The sequence below is a fragment of the Phoca vitulina genome, unplaced genomic scaffold, assembly GCF_004348235.1.
Source record: "Phoca vitulina isolate PV1807 unplaced genomic scaffold, GSC_HSeal_1.0 scaffold117, whole genome shotgun sequence".
Lineage (NCBI taxonomy): Eukaryota > Metazoa > Chordata > Mammalia > Carnivora > Phocidae > Phoca > Phoca vitulina.
In genome coordinates, this window is record NW_022589820.1 from 12,265 (window position 1) to 26,750 (window position 14,486).

Genomic DNA, 14,486 nt, shown 5'->3' on the forward strand with positions numbered 1-14,486 from the left:
GCTGCCGCAGCCACTGACTCCAGAGGGCTAGAAAGTGCCAGAGGACAGTGGGCAGGCGAGGTGGCTGTTTGGAAAGAGCTCTGTATCTGGGCATGTGTGTGCCTGTGGATGTGAGCACGACTGGGCCAGTGGGGTGAAGGGAGGGCGGTGAGGTGGGGTGATACCTCTTTCCAACCTCCAGAGGGCCAGGCTCTTCTTTGGGGAAGGGGCGCTGTCAGCAATGCTGATGGCACTCAGGACCCCTCACCACCCCAGCAGGTGTGTTCAGGAATGAGGGACCTGTCCTCAAAACTCCTATCCCAACCAAGGGACTCCCTGTTCCTTTCCTAACCCTGGCCCCTCACCCATCCAGTCCCTGGGCCCCCAGTGCCTGGTCTGGAGCCAACTGCCACGATGCTGGGTTAGAGGTTGAGTCCCCTGGGCACCCCTTTGTTCCTCTATCACAAACTGGGAAATTACTGAGAGGGCCATGGTGAGAGAACAGAAGGAACAGGGGCATCTTGGAGCCCTGCGCCTGGCCTGGCTTGCACAGATGCTCCGACCCCTCCATCCACCCATCCCCACCACTGCGTCTCACAGCCCTGACTTGGCTGGAGCCTCCTGTCCCCACTTGGGTCACACCAAGGACTGACCACACCTCTTCCAGAACACAAATTTATTTGGCATTTGGATGAAATGGTTCTCACAGCATCTTAAGAAAAGGATTAGTGCCAACCCAACCAAAAGTAACCCCAAACTAAAAACCCTTAGTGAAAGGAAAACAAAAAACAGGCATCGAGACAATGTACAGTATCGACTCCTTCCTCCACCAGGTAAGTCAGGCCCCCAGGGGGAGGAGGCCCCTCCCAAGAGCTTGGCCTGTACCTCTGGGGGCCCGGTCTCTCCCAGGAGCACGAGAGTCTCAGTTAGGGCTGGCCTCGGGATTCTTCATTGGACCGTAGAGCACAGTCAGATCTTACATAGGGTGGCAACTGGACAGGAGGCCGAGGACAGCCAGGTAGACCCCAGCTCCCCACCTTGTTCCCCTCAGAACCGCTGTCCAGCAGAGGTCAGTTCCCGGGCACCAACTCCTGCAGACACAGCGGGCGGGGGTCTGGAGCAGCACTGCTCGCGGGCCTTCTGCCCAGCCCATGGACACCGGTGGGCTGAGCACCCTGGTGCCGGGACAGAGCCCGGGCCGGTCCAGAAGCAGGCCCAGCGTCTCAGGTCCCTCTCTCCTCGATGCCTCCCACGTGCCTAATTGGCCCCAGCAGTCCTTCAGTCTCCAGAGGGAGTTCCCCAGTCCCATGCACCTTGTGCCAACCGTCCTGCCCTCTACACATGGTTCTGAGATGTGGGGCCAGAGACATGGGAGCTGTGAAGGCCTCTCAGCTGTAGAGGTCAGGCCCCTCTGTGCTCCGCTGTGGTGGTCACTCCAAAGCAGACACGCTCAGGACACTCACCTGGCACCAGTAAGACCCGTGATTGCTCTCTAGCCCTCAGCTGCCCGGAGCCCAGCACGCTGGCGGCCCAACACGCTTCCTGCTGTCTTCAGCCGCCGGCGTGGGCCACATGGGCCCAGGAGGCCTTTCTCGAAGTAGCAGTCCTTTGGCAAGGGGAGCTCAGGCCTGTGTGGCACGCAGCCCACCTGCCTGAGGCCTGCCTCCAGCACTCTGGATCCTGTGATCCTGGACAGGCTGTTCAGAATTTACACCTCTGGCGGGCTCGGGGGACGACAGTTCTGTAGGGCAACTCAAAAATCGCATTCCATACTGGAAGAACACAACGGGTTTCCAATGGGAGAGTGTGAGAACGTGCCACCGAGATCTGTCAGTCACCACAAAGCCCCACAGAAGCACCCAATTCTAGTCAACCCTCCGGTCAGTGCATGCTGGTCTGGAAAGGCTCCACAGGGGACCAGGAGCAGGGCTCCATGCTCTCGGCCTCCACCTCAGGGGTGGAGGTGCAGACCTGGCCGTGCCTCAGTGCCAGCCCCGAGGCCACGGCTGGCCTGGGAAACTGGGGCCTCATGCCCGAGTTCCGGTGTACCGCCACCACCTGCAAAACTTGGACACATATGTACACACACACACAGATACACGCGCACACACAAAAGGAAAAGATCCAGACATTCAACGTAGAAAAGATATGGATGTGCTAAAAATCGCACAGAACCCGCTTAATCTCCAAACCTCAGAAATGCTAAAAGCCCCGTGTCAGGAGACGAGACCACTGCCCAGGAGCAGGCAATAGGGTCGCTTCGTCCAAAGGCCCCTGGGCAGGGTACCCTGCACCCCAAGCTGCTGAGGAGCACGGGAAGGTGGCATGTGGCCACTGAGCACTTGGCCCCAGTGGTGATAGTGTGCAAGTGGACTTTCAGGAGATGGACACAGCCCGGGGCATTCATTTCAGCCACCCCTCCCCACAAAGAAAGAACCCCTTATGGCACAAACAAGATGGGGTGAGGAGCAGGCCAGGCCCAGGGGCAAATTCAATAGGACTGGGGGCTCCAGAGGGTAGCAGACAGGAGCCGGCTTAGCCCCCAACCCCCAACAGAGGATCCAGGGCCAGAACACTCATGCCTGGCTAAGGGTCTTGGCCCAACTCCAGGGCTGCCTCTTGGGGGAGCCATGCACAGCAATGCTGGGGAGAAAAATGACAGGGTAGGGCCAGGGCCTCCTGGCACAGAACTGGGATTCGCAGTGGAGAGTTCAACCTCCTTCCATGACCCCCTTCTCAGGGCCTCGGGCACCAGCGGTCCAGGCCAGCCCCCAGCCCGGGGCAGGGTCACCCTTGATGTTCACAGCTGGGGTGTGGGGGGATCCTCAGAGCAGTCACTGTGTAACCTCCAAGGCCGTCTACCCTGAGGCAGACCAAGTGCCCGGACAACACTGACAGTCCACAAACACAGCAGTGCCTGGAAGCGCCCCTCCCGCCTCCTGGCAGCTGGGGCTCGGTGGCCGTTTGGCAGGCTCCTCTGGACGGCATGCTGCGGCCAGCAAGCCCACTAAAGCCAGGTGTGGTTTGGCCCCTGCCCCTGCCCACAGTGCCCTCTTTGTTCCCTACTTCTGAAACGTGTGGTCTGAACGAACTTCGTCATTCTTCTGCCATTTGAAAAGAAACAGACAGGGCCCGACAGCTATGCATGTTTCTGGAGCCCTCCAGGAGACCCGGCGCAGGTGTCTGCTCCCTCGGGAGGCCAGTGCGGTCTGTGTGTGCACACGCACGCCATCGGTGGGTGTGTGGCCGTGCAGCTGGGTCCAGGCTCCCTCAAGGGCCCTGTAAGTCTCCCATGGGGATCAAGGTTTTCTTGACAGCAAGACAGCAAAAAGGTGCTCCCTGCCCGTTAGGGCCGTGGGCCGGGCCGTCCTCTACACCACGGTACTGAGGGAACTGCGGCTGTGGCAGCCGCCCCCCGGCAGCACCTCTGTGGCCGCGGTGCTCCCGCTCTGGCCAGGGTCAGGGGGTACAAGGAGGGCACTGCTGCTGTCGGCTGAGTCTTCCAGGTCGGCCAGAGAGGCCCCTGCGGCGGGCAGAGGGTGCTCCAGGCGCCGGGGGGATGCACCTTCACCGCTACCATCCCCTGGGGTGGGCGGCCTGGCCTCTGCTGGCTCAAAGGCATCGTCGTCTGCAAGGAGACAGAAGGGTGTCAGCAGGACGGTGCGTCTGGCCCAGGGGAAGAGGGTGGGCTGGACAGCACCAGGGGACGCTCCTCCTGTCTGAACGCTCCCACTATGGTGGGAGTGGGGGGAAGCGGTGCTCACCCCTCACCTTTGCAAGGGGCGGGCGAGGTACAGGGGTACAGCTATGAGCTGGACATACTTTGACAGTCGGCAGAACAAAGTCAGGGGAGAGGAAAAATCCTCTCAGACTTGGTGGGAATCAAAGCAGGGCTCCCATGACGTGAGGGGGTTACTGGGCTGGCGGCGGCCAGGCCGTGGCTGGAATACAGGGATGAGAATGCAGGAGGCAGGGCCGTGGCAGGCAGCTCCGCACACCTCACAGGGGTCTGCAGAAATCCCTGGTTTGAGGGAAGCTTTGTGGCAGCCCACTCCCCTCAGTGTGCCTGCTCCTTATTACCCAGGCCCTCTCTGAAAGCTTAGAGCGTGGGGGCCCAGCGTGCCCCTTTCCGCTGGCTGGCTTCCCCCAGGCTCAGCAGTCCTGTTACCCTGCCCTGGGGAACATGTGCTCCCTTAAAGCCGGCTCCATGCAGGCATCTGGGACCTGCTGCCCCCCGGCGGCATCCCTGGCAGGAAGTCTGTTCTACCCTGAAGCCCCCCGACAGCAGACGGGCAATCCGTGTGCACAGGGGTCAAATCCAGGTCTTGCCCACAGACCACAGAGGGGCAGTCTCGGTCCCAGTGAACACAGCACTGCTGGCCCCATGACCCCTGTTCTGCTGGGGTACATGGGTGTGCAGGGAACTGGCCACCTTGGAGGAGGGCACTGCCCGCTGGTGTACCACAGGGGGTCGTGTGTGTGAGACCATGTTAACACACCGGCACACGGGATGGGACGCCTGAGCTGCACACCAGGCACAGGGACAAGCCAGGCAGCGGGTGAGGCCCCCGGCATTCCCTCTGTGCTACACGGCCCTGGGAGGCACGAGCTTCCACGGTGTCAGATGGACAGCAGATTCAAGTCATCGGGCCAACATCACAGAACCAGTGCTTTCTTCACAGAACTGCTTCCAGACAGGAGGGAACGTCATGATGGCGTCTCTTCAGCTCACCACACGTACACATGTGCCTTTATGGCCGAGCAGTTGGCTCTGGGTGGTCCCCTGCAGCTCTGGGCTCGCCCTGACCCCACAACCACCAGCACTCGGCTCCCCAGCTCTCCACAGAGCCCAGCTGGGTGTGCCCCAAGGGCTGCTTGCTAACAGGTGTTCGGGAGGAAGGTGTGCTCATCTGCACGGGCAACTCTGGGAAGAGCCCACCTACCGACAGACGGTGGTTCCTTCCACCTAAAGGGAAACTCAAGGGGAAAGCAGAAGGCCAGGAAGAAGTGGAGGTTCAGGGCCTCATGGACTGGGGAGGAGGACCACCGAGCCCCTGGTTAGTGACGTGCTGATCCCTTGTCCCTGGGGGGGAAGCACCTGCGGGGTCGTAGAACACGCTGTCAGGGTTGACGGAGGCCTCGTAGGGCGGCGGCGGATCATCAGGCTGGTCGATGTCTGGGTACTTGTATGCGGTGTAGGGAGGCGGAGGGTCATGGAAGTGGAACGTGCCACCTTCCCCGTCGTCAGAAAGGTGTAGTGGTGTGAGGCCGGTCCCGAACCCGTCTGGGCCATAATCAAAGCCGGGGATCCTCCGGCCGAGGTTGAAGTGGTGCACTGGGCAACCGCAGGGAGAGACAAGCCAACAGAGCCATGTCACTCAAAGATGCGCGGCTCAGCCCCCGAGTCACCCACCCCCTCCCGAGGCTGGACCTGCCACCCCCAGGCCAAGGGATCAGGCATCCCGACTGTCACACTCGTGTGCCCAGCTGCCCACACGAGAGCCCTGAATCTCTCACCCAGACCCCCTCCTTCAGTGCACGCCTGGCCCTCACCCACGTGCAAGCCATCACTACTTCCTGCCACATCGGCCGCCCCGCCGTCACCACACCCCTCCAGCTGAGGGTCTCTGTAGCTGGCCTGCTGAGACTGAGGGTCTGGGGAAGGACTGGGCTGCCTCTCAGGGCCATGAGGCCCCCGACTGCAGCCGGCACGGTCCCTCAGCATTCCGGCCACCTTGAATCGGAGCCCTCGAGCCCTCGGGGTCTGCAACCCCATCGCTGCCCACAGGGACCAGGGGACTGGGTGCTGGGGGCCTGGCTTGCTCGCTAAGACAGGGAGCGACTCCCACCGCTCTACTGAGGGCAAGGGCACTCGCTGCAGAGGACTCGGGCTGAGGAAGGCAAGGCACACCGTAAGCTGCCTAACAGCTGCTCGGGGTGTCGGCTGCGCCGCGCCCTCTGCCCCCGGCAGGTGGCCCACTCATGGTCCAGACTGCCGGGAAAGGTACCATCCCCGATCTGAATACCCAGCGCCCGTTGCGGGTCCTGCTTCAAGGCCTGGAGGGCCGGGGAGCCTGGGGGCAGCTGGCATTGAGGGTGCGTCCCTTCCTCCGCACATCCAGGGCCTGATTTCAGGTCCCCAGGACAGTTCCCCTGGTTGCCCAGGTCTGTGTGCTCAGCCCAGGAGCAGGTGAGTGGGTGGGACAGGGACACGCTGGGGCATCCCTATCAACATCCCCTCTGTCCTCCTTGCCCCTTCCCACTTCCTGTGCCTCCCGCCCCACAGGGGACACAGCCTGGAGTGGGACCTCCACTGTGGCTGTCACAGGCAGGGCCAGGCACACTCACAGTTGGCTCCAATCAGGGACTCAATGCGTTCCCGCCGCCTCTGGCGAAGCCGGTGGACCATGAAAAGCAGCAGTGACAGGATGAGGAAGGAGGAGATGCAGCTAACGATCAGACGCATCCCACTGGCCATGGAGTCGAACAGGCTGTTGCCATCTGGTACAAGGGGAGGAAGGAAACCGGCTGTTTTCCGAAAAGGAGAGTCTGACCCCCCAGGCACTTAGTGCTATGGGAAGGCGACAGCCTTTCACCACCAAGCGGTTATGTGGAAAAGGCAACTTGCTTCCTGATTCCCTGCACTTGACGATCTCAGGAGAGATGGCAGAAATGAAACAGCTCAGAGTCATGCATACTGTGATAACACCAAAGGAGAGAAGCAAATCTTCAGCCAGGAAAAATATTTTACCTTCCAGCCTAGCACTAAGTTCCATGCAATGCACCCCTTCTGCCTAAGAAGCTTTGTTATGGGCCCCTGTGCCCCCAACCACACAGTATAAAATCAGGCCTATGTGACCAAGCTCCTGGACCCTAGACCAGGGATGCTCACCTGGGCGACTCTGTCACTCCCAGGGAACATTGGGCAATGTCTGGAGACACTTTGGGTCACCATCAACCCCTCGAGGGTGCAGGCACTCCTGGCATCTAGTGGGTAAAGGCCAGGGATGCTGCTCAACATCCTGCTGAGCACAAGAAGGGCCCACATCACAGTGCTGAGCCCCAAATGTTGACAGTGCCCACATGGAGACACCCTGCCTTGCCCTGGTGCCCACCAGTGTTTGTTAGGTACCTGCCATGGAGCTGCTGCAGGGGGAGCACAGATGATCATGGGATGAGGTGTGAGGGAAGAGAACTTGCACTGGCTGAGTGCCAACCGTGGGACAGACCTCTCCAGGGGCTCTCACCGAGGTAAGACGGGCCACTCGCGCCAAGCCACAGAAACACAGAACCAGGAAGTGGTCCCGGGAATCCCTGCCTCCACGACCCAGAGGGAAGGCCACGGAGGCCTCAGTGGGGGGGAGAGTGACCGGTAGCCACTGGAAGCAGGACTCCGCATGGGTGGAAGGGCCAAGGACTGTCGACTTTCAACTCTGTGACAACCATGCGGGCAGGTTCCCCAACCACCAGCTCCAAGGAGACACTTCACGGCCAACATGGATTCCATGTGAAAGGCCGGGCTCCCAGGTCCCTTCTACTCCTTCTGCTGGCCCAGCCTGCTCCACACCAATGCAGATGGTCCGAGCTCATTCTTGCCCTCCTCCTACAGGGCCAGAGAGCTTCCCTCAAAGCTGCACTTATTGCTGACAACCCTTGGGAAGTAAATATGTGGAAAGGATACGTCCTCTCACCAATTAGCTGCTTTTGTGGTGCCTCTGATCCTCTTCCAGTCTCAAGGGAACATTTTGTCTCTGTCTGTGGGAGGAAGTCTGTCAGCTCAGAGGGCTGCTGACATGTCTGTTCATTCCTGGCCAGCTAAGAGTCCCAAGGGGGCACCTAAAGCAGCAGTCCCTTTGCAATGACTCTTATTAATCACTTCCAAAATGAACCCAAGGACACAGTCAAGGTCCCTGACCATCCCTCCATGGTGATTACCAGGAAGGAAGAAGCATCCCCTAGAAGAAAGCCACCTGCACACACTTTGTCAGACACAGAGAAGACAGCACTGTCCTAGGAGCCAGAAGGCAACTCTTGGGTCCCTGGGGACTCACGCCATGACTGGTTAGCTACAAGTGTTGTCTATCCCAAGGTCACAAAGATTTTTCTATGATTTCTATGTTCTTTTTTTTAGAGCATATATTTTCTCCTAGGAATTTTACAATTTAAGGTTTTACAGTTAGGTCTATAACCATTTTGAGTTAATTTTTATACATAGTAAGATATGTAGTTAAAGGTATATGTGTGTATATATATATATTTTGCATATGAATGCCCAATTGTTCCAGCATCATTTGTTAAAAGATATCCTTTCTCCATTTAATTGCCTTTGTACTGTTGTCAAATATTAGTTGGCCATATATGTGTGGGACTATTTCTAGACTATTCTGTTCCACTGATCTATGTATCTCTTCTTTTGATAATACCACACTGTTTTGATTACTATGACCATACAGTAAGTTTTAAATCAGGTACCATGAATCCTCCAACTTTATTCTTTTCAAAAACTGTTTTAGCTATTCTAATTCCTTTGTCTTTCTACATAAGTTTTATTTATCTTTTTTTTTTTAAGCTTTTTAGTAATCTCTACACCCAACATGGGACTCGAACTTGCAACCCTGAGATCAAGAGTCCTGTGCTCCACTGACTGAGCCAGCCAGGCACTCTTCTACATAAATATTAGAATCAGCTTGTCAATGTCTGTAAAAAGTCTGCTGGAATTTGGGTTAGGACAGCATTGTATCCACAGATAATTTGGGGGGAGTTAACTGCCTAATGATATTGAGTCTTATGATCCATGAACATGGTATACCTCTCCTTTTATTTACACCTTTGATTTCTTTCATCAGTATTTTATGGTTTGTAGCATAGAGATTGTGCACATATTTGTAAGGCTTATACCTAAGTATTTCATGTTTTTTTGGTGCTACTGTAAATGGTACTTTTCTTAGATATTTCAATTTCCAACTGTTCACAGGTAGTATATATAAAAACAATGGAGTTTTATATATGACTTTGTATGTGGAGACCTTGCTAAACACACTTACTAGTTTTAGTAACTTTCTTGTAGATCTTCTGGGATTTTCTATGCAGACAATCATGTCATCTACTAAAAAAAAAGATGATTTCATTTTCCCCTTCTGGTCTGGATACCTTTTCATTTTCTGGCACTGCCCTTGACCTCCTATACAACCATGAACAGAGTGGTGAGAGCAGACATCCTTGCTTTGTTGAAGGGGATACTTTCCCAATGTCCCCAGTTTGGGTGGCAGTGTCTCTGTCCTTGTTGGAATACAGTCACTTCCCAGGGGAAGACACTCAGCCTGGGAAGCAGTTAGGAGCCTGCAAAAGTAAGGCTGAACAAGAGGCAGGGAGAAGTTCTGGATAAGCTGCTCCGGCTGCACAGGAGAATGGCCTGCAGCAGCTGTGGTCTCATCCAGAGGCCCTGAGAGCCCTGCTCTGCTGAGAAGTCCTCAGGGCTAGGCAAGCCTTGCCTACAGGCTTTATATAGGCCTAGTCATTCTGACAAAGCCTGGATGGAGGGGTAAGGCAACACTGGTAGACTCCTAAGAGATGGAATGAGAAATCCAGGTGATGTGGCTTATGAAAGCCAGAGTTTGACTCCTGTGGAAAGTAAGTGAGCTGGAGGTTCAGAGTGATGTGGCCAGGACACAGGAGACCTGGTAAGCACCCAATCAGTGCTTGTCAGAATCCCATAGGAATGCATCTTGTACAAGCAGATACAATCTACTCTGTGAGATAGGGAGGCCCAAGTGTACCCTCACGGACCTCCACTCTCCCTGGTAGGCTCCTCTGTACTCTCCACAGCCGATTGCACGTCTGGGACATGTGCCAAAGTGTCTGATTCGGCCAAACCTCAGACACCCTCTGACACTGCTTTGCCCTCTCCCCCAGAAGCCCTTCCTGGCATGCAGGGACACTGACAACTCTCTACTTAATGAGAGCTCTAGTTGTTGTGGCCCTCACACACCAGTTCCAGCTCCTGTCCCACCAGCACTAGGCAAAGCAGTTTCTCCTCCACAGGGGCCCTGGAGGATGGAGATGGCCACCACGCCCTGCCCAACCTTCTCTTCTACGGGGTCCATGAGCTTAGGGACTTCCACAAGGCCCTGTCCACGTCTCTCTCACACTGCCAAGATAAAAAAACAAATTCATGCTTTTGATTTACATTTCACTTGAGATTATGAATTCACAGAGATGCCAACTGCACTGGTGTGGAGAATAATCCAGCATGCTGTATGGAGTGTGATGCCCACTAATGGTCGTACAGAGCAGGTTGCTACCTGCTGCTCTTTTTTTTTAAAGGAAAGGAAGAGGGCTATCTAGAGACCACATGCCTGCATAGTGTCTAACCACAAACACCACCTGGTAGAAAGGAGTTTCTTTCTCAAAACTGAGGGTAATATTTAATCTTTCTCTGAAAGATCTTAATGGTAAAAATCAATGACTATAAGCAATAAAAACTGTCATTACCGTCCACATCACCATACTCAGAAAAGAGCTCAAATGGGGACATAAGTCTTGAGAGGAGAAAGGTCAGGTTTGAAGCCATCAGTTACAGCTGATTCATGAACAGACACCCACATTCAAGTTCAAGTTCACTGGTGTACAGTACTTGTTACCTACCTGAGAGCTGACACAAGCCAACCTGTAAGGTGGCAGTTAGAGAAGACTGGGTCATGTGACACACACATGCCCACAAGAGCAGTTGGCCCTCAAAGCGGGCAGGACAGTTCTGTCAACAAATGCTGCCACTGTTGCTATGCCATGTGCCATGAGCTCTCATGAGTCCCTACCACTGAGAAAGCAAAGGGACATCTGGGCTCCAGCTCAGAACAGGGGAGCTGACTCATGACCCACCATCAGTCTCACCTGGGTCCAGGCACATGAACTTGCAGCATTCCTTGGGGTCCTTGCGGTACTGCTGGCAGCCCTGGGGCCTCTCACAGAGGGCAGCCACACACATCTCGGGCTCCCCACCATGGCAGGTGCAGCTCAGGCATGGGTCGTCTCCTTTGGGGGTGAAGTAGAAACCTTCATCCACCACATTGTCCTTGATGTCAACGCATGTTTGACCTGCAACATGCACATACATGCATATATGTATGCATTATCAGCAGAAGGAGCCCTGACTCTCCCCAGCTGGGTCTAGGTAGCAGACATGACAACAGAGGAGTTCGCAAGATCAACCTGAGAGCCCTCCCAGTGCTGGAGTGTATGAATCTGGCCCACAACCAGAGGAAGTGGCTATCTGAGAGAGGTCACTACAGCTCACTGTTAGGACAAAGCACACCTGGTCAGGGCACACCTGGCCATGAGCCCAGACACCTAGGAGAGAGAAGAGTGCTAGATTCCAGGGGAAAGCCCATGGAGAAGTGTTTGCTTTCAAGTGTTTGCCTAAGCAGTTTACTTAGAGATTTCCTCAATTTTAAGATGCAGCTGCCATGCATATTAACCATTTTACAACACATTTGAGAATGTGTCTCCAATGATTCTCCCAAGAAGCTGCTGGCTCTGTTTACAAAGTCCACTAGTCCCAAGACACACACAGTAAACTCTGTGCAGACCTGACCTGGGGCTAGAGGAAGAGAAATGGCCATGGCCAGAGACGAGAGGGAGCTGAAAACTCAAGAGCCCTAAGCCAGCCCCAGACACAACAGATGCCTGGAGGAAGGGACAAGGGATGAGGCAGGGGCAGCTCTCCAAAAGACACATTCTCAGTGAAGGGCAAAGGGATATGAGAAGAAGTTTGTTTCAGTCTCCAAAGGGAGTAGAGATATCTAAAAAACTCATCAGAAATCCCACGACCATGGGTCTGTGCCTCACTTAAGACTGGAGTCAAATCTACAAAGCTCATGTGGTCAGGAATATGCAGGGCAAGAAACTCACATAGAACTGTTCTCTGCTAGAACAGAGAAGAAAAGAATGATGAAAAATTAGCAGCCCTTGGAGAAACGTGGGACACCATCGAGTGCACCATCATACACGAAATGGAAGTACCAAAAGGAGAAGAGAGTAGAAGGAGCAGAAAAAAGTATCTGAAGAAATAACTGCTGAAAACTTCCCAAATTCACTGGAAAAACCTATACGTGTAGGAAGCTCAACAAACTCCAAGTTGGATAAATGCAAAGAGCCTAAACACGTCAGACACACACATCATAGCAAAGTGCTAAAGTTGAAGAAAAAGTGAAAACCTTAAAAACAGCAAGCCAGAAATGACTTGTTACTTATAAGAGAACCCTCATAAGACTAACAGCTGACTTCTTAGCAGAAAAAACAGAGGTGAGAAGGCAGTGGGATAACACACTCAAGGTGCTCAAAAAAAAAACTGTCAAGCAAAAATCCTATATCCAGCAAACCTAGCTTTCAAAACCTGAAGGCAAGATAAAGACTTTCCCCAGACAGACAAGACCTGAGAGAATTTGTTGCTTTCACACTTGCCTTATAAGAAATACCAATTCTTATAAGATCTTTTTTCCCCCAAGAAGTTTTTTTTTTTTTTTTTTAAAGAGGGAGAGAGAGTGAGCATGAGGGGAGGGAGGGGCAGAGAGAGAGGGAAAGGGAGAATCCTAAGCAGGCTTCACACCCAGTGAGGAGCCTGACACAGGGCCTGACGCGGGCTCTATCTCACAACCCTGAGATCACGACGTGAGCTAAAATCAAGAGTCAGACACTTAACCAACTGAGCCACCCAAGTGCCCCACCCCAAAGGAAGTTCTTAAGGCTAAAAGAAAGTGACCCTCAGAGAGGAAGTTGGATCCATACAAAAAACCAAAAGGCACTAGAAAAGATAATTACGTAATTATGAAAGACAATATAAATGAGTATTTTTTTTCTCTCAACTGACTGAAAAGGCAATTGTATAAGATACTGTGTTTATAACAGTACTGGGCTTCTAACATATAGAAACGCAATGAACGTGTTTGCCAATAACAGCCCAAAGGAGGTGTGTGGAAGCAAAGCTGTTCTAGGCTAAGGAAATGACTGGAGGTGGTAATTAACAACTATGTTTTGTTCGTTTGTAACACTAACAGACCTAATGTGTATAATAATACCACAGAAAGAAGGAAAGGGAATAGGGTTATAAGAGGTAACATTCCACATATCACTGAAATGAACCTAGTATCAATCTGAAGCTAATCTGAATAAAATGTATATGGCAAAATGTATATATAGATGTACATGTAATTAGTGGTAATAGCTACACTTACCTGTGAATATACTAAAAAGCGTTGAGTGGTACACTTTAAATGGGTGAATTATAAAGTATGTGAATTATAACTTAATAAAGCTGTTTAAAAAAAAGAGAGATGATGGCTGAGATCGTCCCATTATCAACAAAACATATAAATCCCTAGGGGTCCTAAAAGGACCAATAAAAATAAATCAATAACCAGACACAATGTGATGAAACCTCAGTTTATCAACAAAGAGAAACTCAAAAGCAACAAGAGAGGACAATTACCTACTGTTCTGTCTTCTTTCAGGCAATGGTCAGTCAGGATGGCCAGAAGGGGAACCCAGGGGAGGCACAGGAAAACGAAGTGTATTATACTCATAGGTCCTGGACCGACAGATTCACTGCACACCAGGAGGGATCACACAGGAAGAACACCAAGGGTGCCGCTCAACCAAGTGGATAGGGAGCAGAGAAGGAGCGAAGACCCACAGCAAGTGCTTTATTGGGGGTCAGGGTGGAGTGCACAAGCAAAGGCATGGGGGGCGGATTGCACTGGAGCACTTGACTCTCACTAGGTCACAGTCAGGGGAGGGCAAGGAGAACTTATGGCAGAGGCCAGCCTTATCACACTGCAGCACCTGGCCATCTGGGCGGGGTGCTCACAGCCTGTTTGTGGAGCAGGAAGATAAGAAGTTTTAAATTTATAACACACCCAACAAACGAAGGAAAGACATATGATAGTTCAGAGCAAGGAACAGGCAGAAACAATAAAATAACATCTTCAAAGTCTTGAGAAAAAGTAACTGTTAACCAACAAATCTATACCCAGCTAAATGAAAATTCAGGATTGGGGACAAAAAATAGACTTTTCATTCAGAGAGTGTAGCACTAACAACACAACCTCATCTCAAAGAGCTCCTAAAGAATGTATTTGAGAAATAAAAAGCTGAACCCAGAAAGAAGTGGGATGCAAGAAGAAATAATAAAGAAACTGAGGAACATGTGAGGAAAGGTACATAAATGCTGGCTTCATAAACCAACAAGTGATTCATTTAAGAAATATAAAAACAAAGTAAAACTAAAATAATGGACAACAAGTCCATGTAAGTCAGAAGCTGGGGAACAACTGAAGCTAAAGCAATATAGAGCTTTTGGTGGGTTTTTTTTACTTTTTATTTTTAGGTGCACAGGGAAGTGTGTCTTCCAAGAATTGAGCTTTTGAGCTGAAATGGCTGCCACTGGGGAAAAAACAAAAACAAAAACAAAACCCTCTGCTTTCCAGTTCCAGCTGATGGTGACTTTTTGACTG

The 14,486-nt window shown here is 52.7% G+C and overlaps 1 protein-coding gene across 2 annotated transcripts in view; it reads right to left on the reverse strand.

Moving 5' to 3' along the window:
* Positions 1-640: 640 nt before the first annotated feature.
* DGCR2 (DiGeorge syndrome critical region gene 2) overlaps positions 641-14,486 on the reverse strand; it is an 83,043-nt gene continuing 69,197 nt past the window's right edge. For both annotated transcript variants that reach the window (XM_032398535.1, XM_032398534.1), the window contains 4 exons: positions 10,870-11,073; positions 6,328-6,480; positions 5,078-5,314; positions 641-3,607 (listed from right to left, as the gene is read on the reverse strand). In XM_032398535.1, the coding sequence (XP_032254426.1) occupies positions 3,351-3,607; positions 5,078-5,314; positions 6,328-6,480; positions 10,870-11,073 (851 nt within the window). In that variant the 3' untranslated portion in view covers positions 641-3,350. The remainder of the gene's footprint in view (positions 3,608-5,077; positions 5,315-6,327; positions 6,481-10,869; positions 11,074-14,486) is intronic.